The sequence below is a fragment of the Acromyrmex echinatior genome, chromosome 13, assembly GCF_024713525.1.
Source record: "Acromyrmex echinatior isolate Ae372 chromosome 13, ASM2471352v2, whole genome shotgun sequence".
Taxonomy (NCBI): domain Eukaryota; kingdom Metazoa; phylum Arthropoda; class Insecta; order Hymenoptera; family Formicidae; genus Acromyrmex; species Acromyrmex echinatior.
This window is the reverse complement of record NC_141864.1, coordinates 6,325,386-6,346,917: the sequence shown is the minus strand read 5'-3', so window position 1 is coordinate 6,346,917 and position 21,532 is coordinate 6,325,386. Positions and strand designations below refer to the sequence as shown.

The window sequence follows — 21,532 nt, the reverse complement described above, 5'->3', positions numbered from 1 at the left end:
GTTACGAATTTCAAACTAACCGCAAAAAACAGGCTCGTTTGATATCCGAATACTTTTATTTCATTAATTAATTATCTCATCTTAATTATCTCACATATACCATAGCGCAGTTTATAGAAAAATTACAATGAGAACGCGAAGCTGTTAGAAAAAAAATGAAGAAAAGGAGGCTGCGACACGAAGCATTGTTAATCCTCCGCTGATAAATTTATTATAACTCTTCAATAAACCCAACCTACGTGTAACATGCATTTAATCGTCCTAATATACAGGCGAAGAGCGTGGGTCGCGAAAATCTTTTATCACGTCGATGCAGAATTTTGGATTGAAAGACAGGTCTCACGCTTATCAGACCAATTTGTTCGCTTAATAATCCCATAATGTCGACTCCGCATAAATTATATCTCTTACGATATTATAAACATTTACGTGGACCGCGGCACGTGTATTTTCGCCGCATGCTGAATGCGACCGTCTGACGCTCCTTCCAGATTTTCGCGTCATCACAAAAAATTGCGCTATAATTAAATAAATTAAATCAGATTTATTGAATGCCATATCATTTATTGAATTGTCGGGAAATTTTCTTGCATAAATAATGTTCCTCAAGCAAAACAAGTTAAAATGACATTAAAATCAATCGTTATATTCGTTGTCGATCAAAAAGTGACTTTTAGCAATCATCATTCTCACATCTTTTTAATGTCATGACTTGTATTCTGCTTGAATTTCTTTCGATATCCCGAAGTGTAGTATGTCACGAAAATCCGCTTTTAAGTCTTATATCTCAATCTTTAATTTCTAAAGTTCTATGATTCCTTTTTTTTACAATTTCCTAGATTTCTTGAACTAATAAGATTCGTCTATTGGACGATGTCTTAAGAAATTTCTCAAGAAATTTTCTGAACAAAAATAGCCTCTAATTTTTCAAATCAGACGGCCGTATTTAAAGATACAGCGAAAACACAGGCCTGTAAGATAATTCCTGTTTTTAGATGTAAGGATGAATGTTATAAAAAAAAACAAATATACGCGCATAATAGACTCATTCTCTCTCTCTTTTCTCTCTTTCTCTCTCGCTTTGCATATTAATATAGTATGTGCAAAATAATCTTCTCATCATTGTGTAAACAATTTATTTTACATAAGGGTAATACTCTGACATCGAAAAAAAGCGATAATAATGGCTAATGTATAATAATAAATAAAGTATGAAATGTAAATAATGGATATGTACAAGTATGTAAATGGCAAAAAAGCTATAACAGAGATGAAATCATTGTTTTTCTTCTGCAAATATATGAGCCGCTTGTTCTGAGAGTGGCGCAAGTCGATTCTCGAAAGTATCACTGTAGAAGTGCCTGTATCGCTTTGTTTGTTCATTTCATTAGAAATATTATAGGATTTCATTATTCACTGTGAGTATTGAAAATATATAGCTCGCTATACTATTACTATAGATTTTCGGTTATTTGCAGTGAATAACAAAACATAACTATGATATAATTCTATATAATTGTATATATAATAAATTATATATATAATAAATTATATAAAATGATATAATTCTATATAATTGTATATATATATAATAAATTATATAAAGAATTATATAATGAATTATATAAATTATCCATATAATCAATTACATTAATCAATTAAGATCATTAACCATTACAAGAATATCAAGTCATCGACGATTTGTATTCGTAATCCACATTTAGCTTCAGATAATTAACGTGAAACATCAAATGCGATTATTGTTAAGTTTCGTAAACGGAACTCAAAGCCGGGTCGTCGCGTTCAGCGCTTAAGACCGCATTTCCGGTTTGCGACATCGAGGATGATCTTTATGTTACATGAAACAGAATTCGATAGCCGCATTCTAGGGGTGGACAGATCAGTGACGACCCGCAAAAATCCTAGATATTTGGAACTCCGCGACCGCTTTCAGAACAACGATACAACTCTCGGCTCCTCTCTCGCGCGCGTTCTTACGCGATGGTCTCCCTGTCGCCTGTTCGCAAGGGATTGCACAGCTTACTTGAGCGTCGCGCTTAAACGTAACACCTGTACACTTAGAACCTACGAAACGTACGGCTGCGACGCGTCCCAAGTAAACGAGGGGCCGAGGGAAGATGAAGGGTGGGAACATCGTGTCTCATCGCGCGGCAAACAGACAACACCGAGACCCATCACAGGAGACATAGTATTACTAATCATATATCCAGCATGAACGCTTATCTCGCTAGAATAATTCGTCTATAATCAGAGGTATTCAACCTGGAGTGCTCCTAATTAAAGGGGCGCCGAGGACTTTCGCGCTTTAAGAGGATCTGCAGACGCGATCTGTTAAAAAAGAACTTTGGTAAGTACGTGTGTATAAAAAAAAAAAGAATACAAATATTTCACATTCATAGCATTATAAAGAATTTCTATGGGAAGAGTTATTGTTTCTTCCTCTTATAAAAATTTAATATTGGAAGGTAACGATTAATTATTTATTTTGAGTATATCAAAAACACTGTTGTGTTTATAGTGCTCAAAATAAATTTTCAATATTAAATTAACCAGTACTTGGATTTCTGAATCCATTATTATCTTAAAACGTACGACGAAAACTTGGTGCGGTACTAAACGGGAAGATAAAACATTTCATAGGAAAAAAAAGTTCTATAAAAGATCCCTTGAGATGTCTTCGGAAGAATATAGAAAATTCTAAGGGAGGAGAGAGAAAAAAAATATATCTTCAAAAGGGGATACTTTCGGGATTGACAAGGTTGAAGAGGGTTGAATACCACTGGTCTATAATAATGTATACAGGGAGCACCATGATAGACCCGTGCGCGCCTCTGCGTCCCACTTGGAAAAACGGATTAGTCATCTCGTGCATCCGATTGACTTACGCTAACGTAAATGCAACAATTTCGACCGAGTGTCGCGTGGACGGGTCGGGAGGAGAACCTCCGGACCCGTCCGCGAAATTCCCGCCGAAGCCAAGATCAGGCGACTTCGATTCCGGGCAAGAGCGTGCAGCGCGAATTCGACACGAGATTAATAATAAAATATCACAGTTCCGAGTCTGAAGAGTCGCTCCTGAAAATCATGGCTCTCCCCTTAACGCTTATATTACGCGTCCGAGAGACGGCGAGTTCCTTGCTTTTTTCCCTTCTTTTTTTTCATAAGTCGTAAGACATTCCTAGTTAACAACAATCCTACGCTCTACTGTAAGATTATCTATTTCGGAAACCGTAACGTTTAATAGTATAATACGTAGTCCATATACAACTCGCTAGGGATGCTGTAAACTGTAATTTACTGGCTGCTAAATGTTCCATGAATACTGTATGTACGTATGTGTTACGCGTTTAAATGTATGTGAAAAATGGTTTGAAAGAGACGACACGTAAACGCGGCGTGACGTGTACCGCGAAGAACAACAACTGATTTCGGCGTTTATCGAGAAAGAGTATAAATATGATGCGCATTGTGAAAGAAAGAGTATATTTACGGAAGAGTGATGTATAATGCAAATCAAACTTGATTCTGTATGATCCATCACTTTCGCCCTGAAATCCTTTCGAACAAAATTATCTAATTTATTACTTAAACAATGAATAATATATCTAAATAATATCATTATCATCTAAACAGAGACTTCGAACTAAATATAGTTTCCTGGAATTCCTGATAATAATTCCATTCGATGTATCGCAAAATAAAATCTCAGAATGAAATTAAAATTATTAGAAACTGGAAAAAAGCACAGTTCAAGTGAAAAAAAAACGGAGGATTTTATGATACAGATCTTTAAAGAAACAATTTCAGGGTAAAAGCATCGAATTACCAAGTGATGCCTTACAGTAATATATATTTCTATGATGAATAATAAAATAGAAGTTTGTATGATGAATTAGAAGAAAGCATCTCACTGGACATTATATTTTAACACGGTTCATGCGTGAAAGAATTTCAATCTGCATTTTATAATATAGTTTCACAATGTAAGTGGCTTAGCTTGCATATATTCATTACTCTTGCCGTATGAAGGGGGATCAGTCGATAAAATACCAAACAGCGAAAAATTTGTCATGGAAATTTTCTATATCAATTTTCTATACAAGTTTTATTTCCTCTTCAAAATCAAGGGAATTTCAAATAGATTAAAATCAAGAGAATTAACTTACTAAATTGTTTGATAGAAAAAGAAAATTACAAAAGCTAATATAAGAATTCTTACATATAAATTCTAAAGTATTACTCATAAAATATAAAGTCATTATTAATATCATAATTGAGTTTTGAAAAAATGTGAACTTAAAATTTCGTAAACTTTTAACCATGTTGTTACTTACAATTTTTGGATCTTATGAATTAGAAACGAATGCATCATGGTCGTCAATCATTCTTACTGTTAATAAGAGAATTTTGTTTTGTTGGAATGACCATCCCCCTCTTTGTTACAAAAATGATATATAAAAATGAGCTAAGTGATTGAATGTAACACGTGAAGCTAAACAATAATATACAGCGTTCCTCCTCTGCCATCCATCGTGCCAATAGTATAATTTACTCCTCTGTCAATCTTCTCAGAATCATGCGCGTCAATAACTCATCAGTTTAATTGATAAAAAGCTAATCGGATAAAGCGTGCAAGTACAAAAAGTAGAAAAAGTCATTGAGGAACGCAATTATGTATGAAACATATTGCAATCTAAATTGCAGTCGTCTAAGCACTCGTAAAAAATCTCACTTGACGCCGCTCTTATGAAACTGGAGGATCAAACAAAGAAGTAATTTGTACTACTTGACAAGTACATTTTCTTGTAATTAACTAGTGAACAAAAACGCATCGCAAGAACATCGTCGACAAAGTCAAGAGTTAAAATATTCTGAACATTTCAACAGATTGCACAGTTCAATATTGACGGCGATCGCGCTCGTCTTTCACGACATTACATATCGGTATTACGAAGTATTCGAATACCTGCCATCAAACATCCTCTTAACATATCTCAATATTTCTGACTAAATATTTACATCGATGCGTTTTACAGCTTCAGTCTATTAAGCTTCGCAACCGCGGCTATGAGTCTTTGCGACAACTTTCTCGTTTTTCGCTACCATTAGCTCAGAATTATCCTTAATCGCGTTGCTTTCCTACTGAGCGGGTGGTTGAGGCTCGCTGGACATATTCGGATTCGGATACGGCAGGAACGAATAATTGGGATAGGGTGGCGGAGGATGCGGGAACGGCGAATAATAATTAGGGGGATGCGAAGAAGGAGGGGCGTATCCTCTGTGCATGTAAGGATCCGTTGGAGGCGGCGGACCATGGAACGCCGAGTACATGCGAGCATAATCTGGGTTATAACTCGGTCCACCATATGCTGGATAACCGGGTGCTCCTGCAGATTAATTTTACTGTTAATATTCTTTAATCGAATAAAACTTATAAAAGACATTAACATGTTTATTAAATACAAAGAGCATCTTTAAAAAAAAACTAAAAAATATCGATAAAATTAAATTTTAAAATGATAATATTTTACTTCTTATTTTATTTTACAATGTCTTTTAAAAGACTCACCACCTGGAGGATAAGCTGCGGAAGAGCCAGGCGCCGGTGGATAGTGCTGCGAATACGGATCGTACGGGCCCGGCGGATACGGTCCCGGATACCGCGTATTAGTGGGATGACTAAATGCGGTAGGTATATGTGTCTCGTCTCTGCTCGATGAGGCAACTGTGGTAGTCACCGTCGTGCTGTCCGTACCTTTAGACTCTGTCGCGGAGTTGTTCGTTAGCGTTTTGGCAGTAATGCTCGGTATTTGAGAAGAATAAGCGGTAGGCACGTTCATCACGTTCCTCTCGTCCATAGGCTTGCCTAAGTCCGGCTGAGGCTTCGTCGTGTCTACTGGCAGTCTACTGCTGGGATTTGCCGTGTGCGGTGGAACGCTGGGGAAGTAAGTGCCATAGGGGTTAGACAGCGAGCGGGAACGTGGATCGCTGTAGTCGTAGTATCTCGGGTATTGAGCGTAGGGATATCCCTGGGGTACGCTCGGCGTCGGATCACCTTGGATCATGTTGTCTCGCATACTTAGAGTCGGCTCGGCGCTTTTCGGCGAAGTAATATTAGTGCTAGTACATACGGAAGCAGTCGATGTCGCGTTAGCGATTGAATCGGTGATACTTTTAGGTGCTTCCGAGCCTCTTGCAGACGGTACCGGTACATTCGATGATATCGGTATGCTTGACGATACTGGTATACTCGAGGATATCGGCATACTCGATGGTATCGGCATGTTCGATGATATGCTCGGCGACATACTTGTAACTGGCATACTCGATGGCATACTTGATGGTATACTTGACGGCATATTCGATATCGGCATGCTTGACGGTATGTTCGATGATACTGGCATATTCGACGGTATACTCGGTGGCATGTTCGATGATACCGACATATTCGGTGGTAAACTTGGAGGCATATTTGATGGTACTGGCATGCTCAGTGGCATATTCGGAGGCATACTTGAAGGTATTGGTAAGCTTGGTGGTATCGACATAGTCGATGGTACCGGCATGGATGATGGTACCGGTTGTGTTAACAGAGAAGACATCGGACCAGGAATAATCGGGTGCGTCTGCGTCGCAACCTGCGGTGTCATTTGCGGCGCTTGAGACGCTTCTTCAATAACGATATCTTCATTGGTTTCTCGTTTCTCCGTTTGCCCACGGAAAGGACGACCGTAGTTTGTTAGTTCATCCGGCTTAGAAGATTCCTTCTCTGATGGCGAACACTGTTTATCAGCGGTTGGAGGCATTTCTGATTCAGATTGATCATGTTGTGTTTGAACGCCTTGCGCAAGAGAAACGGTATCAGGAGTGTAAACCTGAGTGCCTTCCTCAGAAGATTTTGGCAGAGATGTATCCGTATCCGAATTAGTGGTACGGGTATGATTAGAAGGACTATACTCGGTATTTGAGCTTACTTCTGCCACTACATCTTCCAATCTGACTTCCTCAACACGCTGCTCAGTTCTCAGTTGACCGTCGGACGAGTTGGAGTTGTCCCCGAGTGTGGAATGATCCATTGGCTCTTGCTTGACTTTGGGTAATCTCGACAGAGAAACTTGAGTAGTCAAATTAACTTGACTCAAATAAGGTTTAGCCGTCGCTGTAGCAACTGGTTTGGGCCTCTTAGAGACTTCCTTATCGCCAAATGGTTTATAACCCGGACCCGGTGATGATTTATTAAGAGGCCGGCCGGTTTGATTACTAGAAGACGACTTGGGTATTATGGAAATCGCCGAATTATTCCGTAAAGGAAACCCAACCTCGGGTTTAGAATTTCTCTGTATCATTGAAACTCCTGTAATTTAAAAAATTGAATTATTTTCAAATAATGAAATATTTTCAAATAATTAAAAGTATTAAAAAGGCTCTGCACTTATAATAAAAGGTAATATACAAGAAGGGCAAAGAGCCAATAACGTAATAAAAGAATTTTAATTTAAATAAGCAAAAATAATACAAAACAATTAAAATAAACAAACGTTTCAACTCCAATCGAGTCATTTTCAATACAATCTTATAATAATATAAACATTGTTCTAAATTAAAAATCTGTACATGGTCTTACAATATTCTTACAATTCCTTAATATAAAATTTTTTCTTTCTGTGTAATACGCTGCGAATCATTTTTATCAAGAATTAACAAAGTCATAAGAAACTTCTGGAAAAACAACCGTGAACAAAAAAAATTAATATTAATTACATAAAAATTAATAATATGATAATGTACCTTAGTAAATATGTTAAGAGTCCAATAATACACAACGAGAAAAAAATGTAGACTGTAATCGATTTCGTGGTACAATATAATAGTCTTTTTATTTTATAAGTTATTATAAGCAAATTTGCAAAGATAACAAGCGTCTGACTTGCACGATGTCAAATAACAAAATGTCAAGCAGAAAAACATTATCGAGAACGAAAAACGGAAAAATAGGGAGGAAAAAGGAGAGAAGATATTAGGAAGGAGAAAGAGAATGTATAATGTCAGAATATAATTCCGGCAAAGACTCCGTGTCATTTTGTCTATTTATTCCATGTTTCTGTTTTTTAATATGGACCATTTCAGATATCAACCTTTTATTATATGAAGGCTCTACATATATCCACTTTATCCCATTTAAAGTTATGATTCTTCTCCATACGATGGTTCGAAATCATTGATGGAGATTTTGAACTTATATTGATCGTTGTGTATTATTGGACTCTTAACATATTTACTTAAGTACATTATCATATTACTAATTTTTATGTAATTAATATTAATTCTTTTTGTTCTTTTTGCTTTTCCAGAATTTTCTTATGACTTTGTTAATTCTTGATAAAAATGACTCGCAGCGTATTACACAGAAAGAAAAAAATTTTATATTAAGGAATATTGTAAGAATATTGTAAGACCATGTACAAATTTTTAATTTAGAACGATGTTTATATTAGTGTAAGATTGAAAATGACTCGATTGGAATTGAAAATGACTCGTTTGTTTATTTTAATTGTTTTGTATTATTTTTGCTTATTTAAATTAAAATTCTTTTATACGTTATTAGCTCTTTGTCCTTCTTGTGTATTATCTTTTCAAATAATATTTAATATTCAAGAATAATTATTATTAGTATTATACTAATTTAACTCACCTTTCTTTGGCTCCTCCTCTCGCTTTTGTTGATTCAATTTAAGCGCAGTACGAATTGCTATAATTTTTCCGGATTCAAGCTGCATGTAAATACCTTTTGGACTCTTTAGTACCATTACTCGTTGACCCGCTTTTAGAACGATACTTCCTTTGTCCGGAGAATTTGTTGGTATAACTACATCTAGAGGTAGCGTCATCTCTTGCGCACTCATTCCTTGTCTTTGCCATACTTCCGCTGGAATCCATCTACTACCAGTAACACCTCGCGGACTTAATCCTTCAGCGCCTCGCTGTTGCATAGGTCTGACAGAAGCAACTGGTTTCGGTGTAGGTCCACCATCGCCGCGAATTGCTCTAATTTGTAATCCACCTGCTAGAATAAATAATCAATGTGTATTTACAGAGCACGATTATCTTTTGATTTAAAACAGGCTTTTCAACCGATGACTAGTGTGCTGCGAATATTTGGAAAAGATAAATAAAAGGAAAAATTTAGAAATAACTAAAAGCAAGTAAGGCGCCAAAGACAAGCGAATAAATTGAGATGAAAATTCTATTATTATATGTAAAACATTTCAATTTATTTCGCTTTATTCGCTTTGGCCGATTTCTATTTTAATATAAAAAATAAAAATTTTAAAATTTTATTTCTCTCTCTGTGAATGTTATTACTATTTATTAAAAGATTTATGCTGAACGCTAAAGAGTGTGCATCTATATTGTACATCGAGAAGTTTAACTCGTTATTTAATATGTTATAAATTGAAAAAAATTGAAAAACGAAATAAAGTTTTTAAAATAAAGTTTCTATCTTTAATATAAACTGTACCTCGAGTAGCTGTATTTCCAGGAACATAGTTATAACTGGGCCTAGAACAATTCGCTGCCATCTTCTCAAGCTCGTAGCCGCGACGGGCTAATCGTTTCTCGGCTTGACTGAGCTTTTTGTCCTTTCGATCAACGAGCAAACTCTCATGATGAAACGGTTGTTTGGTGAGCAACGAAGAATAACGTTCTAATACGCAATGCATAACTTCGTCCGTGTAGCTATCCTTGATCTGTGAGAAATCCTGCACTTGGCTGTCCTCTTCCCAATCCCATGATAACGTCGTCGCTTCTTTTAGCGAAAGATGCGCATCGGGATTGCACTGATCGACCACGCGATCTGCCATACCCTGTTTACTTATCTGTCGATCATAGATCTTCCTTTCTAAACAGTTATCAGTGACCAATCGATAAACGAAGCATGGCTTTTGTTGGCCGTATCGGTAGACTCTGCATACAGCTTGCGTATCGTGACAAGGATTCCAGGAAGCATCAAATACAATTGCGCGATTCGCGCCGACAAGATTGATACCCAGTGAACCAGCTCGTGTAGAAACAAGGAAAAGATGAATCTTTGGATTGTTATTGAATTCATTAATTAGCTTCTCTCGCTCTAGCGCGCTAGTGCTTCCATCTAGTCTGTAATAATTCACATTTTTAATCCAGGCATCGGTTTGACCATCCGGATACTTTAAACTATTTCGCGCTAAAAAATCTTCTATGAGATTCAATGTAAATAGCGATTGCGAGAATGCGAGTACGCGATCCCCTAGTTTAATAGCTTCCTCGAGGATACAAAAGAAGAGTGTCATTTTTCCAGATGCATCTATCAATCCGGGTACGTATCCCTTCATCAACTCTGTTGCCTATAATAAAAATCAACATTATAGAATTATTATCAAAATACAAAATAAATAAATTAAAATAAAGAACTCTTATTAATTAATAATAATATCAAGAAAGTAGAAGGGCATATAAGAGTCAAATTTAAATAATTAATATATATAATAAATCATTCAAAATGTATACACTTAATTAATTACTATAAGATATAAATTTTACATTTAACAAGTTTATAAAAATTTATATTTTGTTACATATCAATAAGGTCCCCTTATAGATATTCGTCATAGATATACAATTTATACTTTACTTTTATCTTATCGCTAGATTTCCCTATTTTATCTTTATTTCAGAAATTCCGGAAGTTCCGTTTCTCTTTTATAAGAGGGTATATTCAGTTTCTTTATTTAAACATTCAAACTCTAACAGATAGATCACGTTATGTACTTTTATGCGTCATAAAAATTACAGATTATTCTAGAAAGAATGTCTAAGAATATCACACGATCTTTCTCAAAGAAGCCCTCCTATAAAATAACAAATATAAAAGCGTATTATACATTAACATTAATAATAATGTATATTATATTAGCGATTGACGATTAAGTAATTAAGTTCAACAATTAGCAGTAAAATAGAAATCTTCCTGAATGCGAGAACGAATATCTCTTTTTTTCCCTTTTTCTTTTTCTAATAAAGTTAAATTAATTTTAAACATATGAATGTAGTGAATTCGCCTCGCATAAAGGATATTAAGGAAAACCGAATTTTTATTACAACAAATTGTTAAAATTCAACTATTACTTATTAAGAATAAACTTGTAGAGTGGGGAGTAGGGCTTACGCGGAGCCTTGCTGCCTTATCTCAAAGAAAGCGCGAGTATAGGTTCTACCAAATTTTGGGAAGTGTCGATTGGTTCTGAAAGGACACTCCCACACTCATTTTCAGTATATAAAAGGAGCTGTCGAAGACAGAAACTTACACTCACACTTAGACTTAGACTTAGACTTATACTCACACTTACACTCAGACTCACTCTTGTACTTACACTCACTCTTACACTCTCAGACTTACTCTTAGACATACTCTTACACTCAGACTCTCTCTTGCACTTAGACTTAGATTTAGACTTATACTTACACTCAAACTTAGACTCAGACTCACTCTCAGACTCACACTGCTTCGGTTAATCAGCCAGTCAGTCAGTTACAGTCAAGGTGAGAACTATCCTCGCGCTTCATTAGAACCTCATTTTCGCATTTATCTTTTTAATAAACGATAATATTAAATCGAATCTATCGACGGAACGTCTAAATCTCTAATCTCTTAATCCACATACAAGTACACACACACACATATATATATATATATATATTAGGTGTTGGAATTAATTCGTAGCGTTTTTTAATGAAAGAATGTTATTTATTTCACATGAGCATTAAAAAATACATTAATGAAAGTATTTCCCATCACTTGTAAAACGCTACGAATTAATTCCAACACCTAATATAAATATCTGAGGGATTGTTGCGACTGTCGCTGCCAATAGCGTGGCCCCCGTTTGTCGGCACTTCCTCGGAGAATTCATAATTTCCTCGTATCCAGAGTATCCTCGTATCCTTAACTACACAACTTAATCTCCGGTCCCCGAGTAAATTGTTTAAATACATTGACTCAAAAACGGAGAAAAATCTCAATAATAACATTGAGACGTAACAATTTTATAAAATCAAATTTTTCCATTATTTAATATTAAAACAATTAATATATTCTAATGATATAGTGATAAGTACCCAGTCATATGGAATTCCAGGATCTTCTTTCGAACTAGGAGAGCTCTTGCAATCTTTCTCTTCATCCTTCGTGAGAATCTCATCGTCAGATTTATCCTCTTTATCTTTCTCTACTTGATCTTCTTTCTCTCTCTCATCCTCCTTCGTCAGTTCGCTCTGATTTAATCGAGGACTGTGCGCCGGATTAACTCCCGGTCCCGATCTGGGAGCAGGAGTCGCTGAACTTTGACGATTCGGTTCCGCAGTGTAGCTTGCCGCGCCAGTAAGATTATTCTGATGCAATGGTTGACTCTGTACACCGATGTTAGATGTCATATCTTTGCTGCTTTTATCACACGGCGTATTGGGAGGGTGAGTACCGATGGGTTGTTGTGAGGTCTTGGACTCGTCGGGTCGTGAATTTATATCCGTGCCGTGACCGGTAGCGTAGTCGTACGACTGATTCGGATAATTCTGCGACGGAAAATAGTTATTTGGATAACGGTTCATGCCGGGATTCATTTGATCTCTGTAGTATGAATCACTGCATTGCTGATCCGGTCGGAACGTCTGCGGATAATTACGTTGCATATAATAAGGTTCCTCCTTGATCTGTCCGATCGCCGCTGGATTCTGATGCGAACCATCCGATGGATAATTCGGCATAACGGGGTTCTGTGTATGTGGTTGGTTAGCGCTATAATTATTACCAGAATTACCGGCAGTGCCTGCGCTCGAACGATCGTTCGAAAATTCATTTGGAGCATAACTTTGCGTTTGCTGAGACACTGCGGCATCTTGCCTTGGATAAAGTTGATCATTCTGACCCAGAGATGGATTAGGCTGTTGTTGATTCGATGGATATGCCATAGGTTGATTCTGTGCCACCTGTGTCTGCTGTGCGGTTCCGTATCGATGTGCGGGATTTTGTGGCATCGTACCTGGGCCTGGATGATTTGACGGATAAGTAGAATGAGCCTGATTCGACGGCGGTACCGTCGGACCTGGCTGATTTTGCTGAGGATATGATCCTGCCTGATTGGAAGTTGCAGATTGGGGCACCATATGATGGCCATAACCGTGAACTGCATTCTGTGGATTCGGCGTTTGATTCGATTGATCTGGAGGATACCTATGCGTCTGATTTTGTGTATTGACGTTTTGCGCCGGTTGATTGGCTGAATAATTGGATTGGTTTTGCGCTACGTTCATTTGACCCTGCGGTGCCGATGTATAGCCACGTATCGGACCCTGTTGAATGGGCCCTTGATTTGATTGGTTCGGCTGCATGTAACCATGTGATGGAGTTTGTGACATTGGAGTAGACTGCTGATTAAATGCATGCGGAGTCTGCGGAGGAGTTGGATTCACTTGCGTAGGATAGCCATGTGTTTGACCCTGAAGAGACACACTTTGCGGTTGCTGGTTTGCATATGGATGAGGCTGATTCTGTAAACCTAGATTCTGATTCTGCTGATTCGGTGAGAAGCCACGATTTTGACCAGGTGATGTGTTCTGGTTCTGCTGCGGCGCCATGTAACCAGTGGTCTGTGTTTGAACCGTTGGTGACTGACCTTGTTGAGATGCCGGATACCCTATCGTCGAATTTTGCAGCGGTTGCGTATCATTACGCGGATACATTGAATTTGCCTGAGCCGGCGTAGGTGGGTAATTTTGATTTTGATTCGTAGTGTATGACGAGTAATCTTGCATCGGCATATTCGTGGACTGATTCGGCATCTGAGACTGGAAAGATGGTTGATTAGGGACCTGAGGATAATTACTAGGCCCCTGGTTTAGATTTGGCGTATAATTACGTTGTTGCTCCTGATAGGAATAATTCTGTCGTGGAAACATCCCGGGCGCTTCGTAATTATTTCCTTGATTCTGATCCGATCGGAAATCGGATCCAGACACTGCACCAGTTGCTGCACCGCTGTACCTCTGAGGATGATTAGCGGACTGCTCGTTCGATTGCATATAGTTCTGCGACTGATTGGCGTATCCTTGCGATGTATTGTAGCTTGTTGACGTTTGAGTATATGACTGGAACGGTTGTTGATTGCCGTACCTTTGTTGTCCTTGATTATTATAGAACTCTCCTTGATTATATTCTCCGTGATTGTTGCTATCGTTCCTATAATATGTATTTTGATCATTCGGACGATAGTTTTGATAACTTTGAGGAGGATAAGATCCCTGCGGCATGTTGTTGGAATATCCCGAGTTAGAAACTGGCATCGTATAATTAGTATAGTTATTTTGTTTCGGAGTGTTGTGCGCATTTTCAGCCTCCGCATTATCGTTGCTTGACGATGAAGAAGCGTTCGGTTGTACGCTGGCTGCGGGCTTGTTCTTTATCGTCGTGCCTTTCTTGGATTTCTTAGACTCCCCTTTCGGCTGACGCGCTTTGGCTTTCTTGCCACCTGCTGTAGATTTTTCTCCTATCGTCTCCTCGAGATCCAAATCATCCTCTTCATTCGCTTGACGCTTACGGAGAAAATAATATAGGATGTCCGGATGATTCCAGATCTTACAGCACACAGCAAAAGCTTTCAATGGATTCGGCACCGCGCGCGTTTTCACCACCTGATTCATAAACGTATCGTATAATTTGCGTTGATGAGGCGTCATCCTGACTAAGAGAATGTATTCCTCCTTACGCGGCAATGACATTTGCAATACAGAATGAGATCTTCTCTGCACAAAACCCTCCAGCAAAGCATGCAATACGTGCGCGCGATATCGCATCAAGCGAATATCCTGCGGCGTGGAGTCAATACATTGACCATTCTGTATCGGTCTCTCGAACATGTTGCAGAACTCGCTCTTGGTGCCTAGATAGTTAGGCCTCACAAAGTCCACCATGCACCAATACTCAAGTAGATTGTTCTGTAATGGATAACCGGTTAGTACAATTCTACGTTTCGTGCGCATTTGCTTCAATGCCATGCTGATGCTCGCATGTGAATTCTTAATTCGATGACCTTCATCGCAGATTACTAAGTCCGGTCCAGGATTCACCAGAGCCGTATGCATCTCGTCTAGCAAACCTTTGTTTTTATCCTCCTCCTCTACATCTACCGTGTCTTTGAAAGGTTGTCCACGTTTTCGTTTTGCTTTATTGGGCTTTTTCAAAGATAATTGTCTATACAATTCGTATCCTATTAACAAAACTCCGCCGTTTGATTGCCATTCTTGTATTACCTTCGCTCTCGCGGTCATAGTTTTATGTGAATCGTTCAAGATGTGTAAGCGGAAGTGCCTCGGGCGTACTTCCATGCCAATTGGTGTGTCTACATCGTACGGCGTTTTCACTTTCTCTATCGTTTCTTTTTTCTCCTCCGTTAATTCCTCTTTCATTGTTGAAGTACCCTCTTCTTTCTTTATTATCTCTTCCGGTTCTTTCTTCACAATAACCTCTGTATTTTGAAGTGACATTCCTCCCGGCAGCATGTTTTCTTTCTTCGGTTCTCGTTCTAATTCTTGCTGATTCGTCTGACTGCCATAGCTCGTAAAAGTGCCGGGAATGTTGTTGTAATTAGAATACATCGGATTGGTATGATGATTACCCATACCCGGATACATCGTCACGGAATTTCGATTCTCCATATTGGAATACATCGGATTGGTATGATGATTACCCATACCCGGCGACCGATTCTCCATGCCAGGATACATAACATCAGTACCCTGATTTTCCATGCCGAACTTTGGCCCCGCCATGTTCTGTCCGGGCGGTATACCATGGCAGTTTCCTGGATCTGGCTTCATCTGGTCAGAGAAGTTGGAAAGCGGATTCGGATTCGTATTATACAATGGATTCTGCGGTATCTCACCCTGATGATAATTCGGTGGCATATGTGGTATATGAGGCTCAGATATGTTCTTATTCATCATAGTAGGATCCTGTATGTAACTCGGCATTATGTTGCGCTGTTCGTAACCATGATGTGGATTTGCATAAGGATTCTCCGGCATGACGTTCACTGATTGTTGCGATGCACCGACAGCGGTTGTTGCGTCTTGACCAAAACGGTGCGCGGACTCTGTACTGATAGGCCGCGATATATTAGACATGTCGCTCTGAGTGCCGCAACTTTCCTCCTTTACTTCATGCTTCATATCTATTCCTGGTTCCATTTTGATATTCGGCTTGGATTGTTTCTCAGCAGTAGTGGCGGGATCTTCATATGGTAGCCACATGTTGAACTCGGCCAGCCAATTTTGAAGCGTATTTATGGGCATGATACAGAGAACAGTTTTGGCAGTGGTGCATCGAAAAAAAATGTCGCAAAAGCTGGCGACTTGGAGAGTCTTGCCTAGACCCATACTATGGGCGAGAATACAACCAAAACCACTGCTAGTCTTATACCTCTCGATCGTTTCAATGATATTATCGAAGAGAAAGCGTATGCCACCGATCTGATGCGGCTTGATAATGCGAGCAACTTGTGGTGCTAGATACACATCCGGCTCGGTCTCGGGATGACCCACGTTGATCAATACTCGACCGTGCTCGTCTGGAATGTTATAACGATCGTTGGTGTGCATCCCGGAATTGGATGGATCATCCTCATTGTCAGTTTCCTCTTCACCGCTGGGATCGCTCAAAACTATGCAATCGTCATCCGAACTTTCGCTCGAACTGGATATTGTCACTACATCCTTGCCTTTTTGAGGTCTCTGGTATTTGGGCGCACCGGACATCTTTCGCGCGGCATGCATCTGCTTCTCACAACGCATTGCCTCTTCAGCTTCCATGTCGGACAATTCGGAATCGGAATAATAGTCCGCACGATCTATCGGTTCCTTTTTAGGCACCACCGGTGATATACTCACAGACGGTGTCATCATGCGAATCCTTTGTTGCAACATATTAGGTGCACTGGAACGATTCGGAACGCGCGAAATAGATGTCTGTGCTCCTTGATAGCCGCCTCTACCTTTCTGCCAGCGCATCCCGCCGTCGATCGATCTCCTCTGTATCTGTCCTGCTTGAATCCCGCCAGTTATCTGAGTAGTCTGAGAACCGGTGCCGGTGCCAGAGTTCACTTTCAGTAGCACAGTGTTTGGCAAACGGACCTGAGTGGACGACGGTGACGTCGCCGACGGAAATGACGACGACGGGGAAGACGACGAGATCATAGTAGACCCAGCCTGATTCTGCTTGCCCTGCAGGAGACTAATAACACGCGTTTGCGCTTTACTATTTTGTCGGTTAATCGCTATCTGACGCTGCACCTCACGAATGATCCTCTGCTGTTCCTGCACTCGCCTAAGACGTTCCATTTCCTGCCTCTGAGCGGACAACGTGGCTTCGTCCAGTTGCGTTTCGTCCATCACTTCCCGAATGTTTCTCCGCATGTTGGCCAGCTTTTTCTCCGACTTCAACTCACATTCCGATGTGCTACCCTCGGTGCTACCGTCATCCTTCTTCACTTTCTTTTTCGCGCTGTCGGAATGATCGGAATCGGCGTGTCTCTTGTTACTGTCAGTGCCTTCTTCTCCCGATTGTCCATCCGTCTTATCGTTATCATTATCCATGCTTTCTTCATCTGAATCCTTTATTATTGGCTTTCCTAGCAGATCAGCTTCAGATACTTCTTGACCCTCTATAGGTGCTCCTTTTGATAATACAATAATAAGAAATATTAAAATATAATAATAATATGATAATTATTTTAACATTTCAACTAAATAATTTTTTATAATGACACATATTGTTACATAATTTAACATTAGAAAGATTATGATAGATACAATAAATAATGTTTATTTCTCTATATTATAATATATGCTCTAGACAGTAGAATGTTTTCAAAACAGTGAATTTCCATATTTTTAATTCCATATTTACAATCTATTATTAGCTCAACTAATTTAATTATACAAAATAATTATTGAATTAACAAAATCATAATATAAATTAGAGATATAAAATAAGATTAAAATAGAATTCCATTTTATTGATCCAGTAATCTCAAATATTTATTATATTAATCTAATTTAATTAAATTATTAGATAAAATTAATTTAAATAAAAATGATTTAACAGAAAATTTTATTAATGCATCTTAATTTAAAATTTAATTCATTAAATCAAAATAAATGTTGAATACATGCTATTAGCACATTCTTACAAACCTTCCAGTGGTAAAGTATCCAGAATATTAACTTGTTCTTCATCATCTTCATCTGGAGACTGATGGTGTGGTTGCCTCTCTGATTCCACTCTGACACCAATCTGCGAGTCAATCGTTTCATCCAGATCCATATCGTCCCCTGAACCCTCCGAGCGTATCTCTTCTATTTCCTCGGATTGCAAAACGTCGAGTTTCTTCTCTTGCTCGCCGTCCGTTGTTTCACCACTCGACTCATCTGAGCTCTCATCATTAGTTGCCTGTGGCTCAGCGTTCATATTTGCACTTGTTGCAGTCTCACTGGTCATCATATTCGTTTCACTAGGCTTGGGGCCACCACGTGGAGTCACACGTTCAATTGTGACATCCCCTATGCGTGTGAGAAAGCTGTCCAGACTATTAGACATGGTGCACCACACATGAAGTCACAACGTGTACTTTATTGATGTGGAATGTCTTACACGTTTAAACACAATACTAATCATCTATTAGCTTAACACTCACATCGTTTAATTGTCATTCAAAATGCCTTTTCTTTCCTGTAACGACACACACATATACATTCTTGGCATGTTACTTTATTTAACATATGTGTTTAAAAACTGTTATATGTTGATAAAGAGATAAGATATAGGTGAAACAGTAAAGTCTCTTTATAGACAAACATTAAAAATATGTCAATGCTAACCATACTCTAGAAAGTTTTAATTTTTAGTAATATAACTATACACTGGATTAATATAATAAACTTAATAAAATGAATGTTTTTAATAAACTGAGCTTTTAACAAAGAGCTGGCATATTTGACAGCTCTCTTTTCAGTTAATACTTTCTTATAAACAGAACATTAAAAGTTTTATTCTTTTTTAAAAAAAAGTTCTAAACTGGAATATACTGGTGTAGTAAATTGGAGTAAAACAAATTATATTTAAACAATTATAAATCAAATTTAGACCACTAAGAATAAATTAAAAAATAACATTCCTATTTTCAGTTAAAATGAATTTTGATATTATTTATATACAAATCTTTATAAGACTGAAAAATGTATTTATAAACGATTATTGTATCTGCATATAAATATTATCAAGTACTAAGATTCACTTTGATCGAAATAAGAATCTTATTTTTACTAGATTTTACTCCAACTTATTGCTCCAGTTCAGAACTTTCTTTAAAAAAAAACAAATCTAAAATAGCTTAAATTTTTCTCAACTTTTTTTATATAAAACAAAATATTTAATGATATGCAGCATAAATCTATTTACTTAGCTTTTGAAAAAATACTTTATTCAGCATGTAATATCAGAAATCTTTCATTATAAAATCAAGCTTTCTAATCTCTTGGAATATTCTTACACATAGTGATGCTTATTTTAATCCTTAGTATACACGATTGAGTCATTCATATCCTGCATATTCTTTTTTTTTTGGAAAAACTAGGAGTCTCAAATAATCAGTTATAATATTTATATACAATTTTTTTCTAAATACACAAGCTCGTAAATACTTTCTAAAGATACTAAAATATAGGTATGTAAGAATCATCTAATAATTCTTATATATTTTTTAATGTTATGAAAATTAACTAACCTGAGACACAAATAATTCATCGTGTATACTAAAGTACCTGTAATGAAGAACGTAATGAAGGAAAATCATCATATATATTAAAGTTAAAAATTAGATATCTAGTACCTCTCAAATATCATCAAGAGTTACGGCATCCATCGAATCTATCTAAAACGCCAAAAGAGAGAGAACGCAAAAGATTTGCCAAAAGTAATTCTCGTACAAGTTCTTCTTAGAGTCGATTTGTTTGGAGTAACACGATGCGGGATAGGTAAGTTTCTATCCGACAATCTCGCAGCTCACCGACGAGGACCGATCTCGATCACATTGTCTACCAAGTAGGCTCAGCCTCGAACACAGGACATCGTACACGTGAGTCGAACAATCCGAACACGTGTTTAAAACTATGACGATCGGTAACGACGGTGGCAGTCGAGCGTGAAACACCGGTGCGGAAGAGGAAGCTGCGAGGATGGGAGATAAGAAACGATAGGCCAGAACGTTTGTTTATGACGTTTACACGGCGGGTCTAACTACACTTCCGCGGCGTGCCCTATCTACCGTTTCGTTGTAGACGCGTCCTGATGTTCTCCTCCCCTCCCTCTCTCCCTCTCTCTCTCTCTCTCTCTTTCTTTCTCTCACTCTCCCCCTTCTTCGTTTTCACAGATCAACCGCCTGATCGGCGATCACGCGCGCACGACGGACGCCATGGACGGTCGTCGCATTCTCGCTGTTTTCATGTTCCTGTAACCGAGCGGTGGCCCTGCGTCACCGTCTCTCACGTCCGACGAGCTCGGTCCCACGGCCGGGTCGCTTCCATGCCAGCGGCGACGGCCGAGGAAGAGTCTGTCCCCGTCCGCGCCGCGCTGAGCCGAGGCGAGCCGAATGACGAATCCACACCGCGCCACGCTTTACGTCACTTCGCCGCCACGCCGCTCCGCTCCGCGCCGCGCTGCTATTTCCCCGCGCGCACCGCACTCTTAGGTTAACGTCGAATAAACCTCGGTGCGGCCACGCGCACGCACTCCCGAGCGCACGCACTCACCGTCGGCCGGTCCTCGCACCTCACGCGAGCACCCCGCGCGAAGCGTCGGTGGTCGTCGCGGCACCCCGCGGCATTCCTTTTTTCTCTCACGCGCTCCTACCCGACGGTGTACTCCGTTCGGCGAACGCCATCTTGGCTGCTGCACCACCGTCGTTGCACCGCCACTCGCTACTTGGCCACTCCACTTGCCGCCGCCGCCACCGAACGAGCGAGCCGTGTACGTTCTGGCATCACTGCGCCAACATTCGCGAGAGTATCGGAGGCGTCTGAGGTCGACGCCTGGCTGCGTACTTTCGAGAATAAACCGTTCAACCGACACACGCACTATAAACTTCTCTCAAGCAACATAATGATATATGATCGGAATAGAAATTTGATCTAACGTTGATTCATGGGAATGGTTCTAGAATGTGTACAGTTTACTTTGTACCTCGAGATAAGAATGTTCCTCGAAGAGTTAATGGAAATCTCTATCGTTAAAAAATATAGCTTTTTAATAAGAGGAAAAGAGGGGGAAAGGGAGCGATTACGATTATTTAGTATGGAATTACAAAGACATTGATAACATGAAATTTTCTTACTCCACCTGGTGGTCTTCTGTTTATTCAAGGTCGCATAT

At 38.8% G+C, this 21,532-nt stretch overlaps 1 protein-coding gene across 3 annotated transcripts; it reads right to left on the bottom strand.

Annotated features, from left to right (window-relative positions):
- Positions 1-1,122: 1,122 nt before the first annotated feature.
- Positions 1,123-20,979, bottom strand: LOC105150903 (Helicase ARIP4). Of its 3 annotated transcripts, none has more exons than XM_011064288.2 (7): positions 19,995-20,979; positions 18,301-18,835; positions 12,175-17,780; positions 9,542-10,403; positions 8,714-9,085; positions 5,591-7,375; positions 1,123-5,408 (listed from the first exon to the last, which is right to left on the bottom strand). In XM_011064288.2, the coding sequence occupies exons 2-7, from the start codon at positions 18,701-18,703 to the stop codon at positions 5,161-5,163; spliced, it is 9,276 nt and encodes a 3,091-aa protein (XP_011062590.2). In that variant the 5' UTR covers positions 18,704-18,835; positions 19,995-20,979; the 3' UTR covers positions 1,123-5,160. The 3 variants fall into 3 exon arrangements, with proteins under 3 accessions (XP_011062590.2, XP_011062592.2, XP_011062591.2); XM_011064290.2 differs by having other exon boundaries at positions 5,594-7,375; XM_011064289.2 differs by having other exon boundaries at positions 8,714-9,082.
- Positions 20,980-21,532: the final 553 nt, after the last annotated feature.

Coding starts and splice junctions, on each gene's coding strand:
- LOC105150903 (XM_011064288.2), bottom strand. CDS start 18,703: ATGTCTAATAGTCTGGACAGCTTTCTCACACGCATAGGGGATGTCACA. Junction 9,086..9,541: donor TGGAAATACAGCTACTCGAG/GTACAGTTTATA, acceptor TATTTATTCTAG/CAGGTGGATTACAAATTAGA. Junction 5,409..5,590: donor CGCAGCTTATCCTCCAGGTG/GTGAGTCTTTTA, acceptor ATTAATCTGCAG/GAGCACCCGGTTATCCAGCA.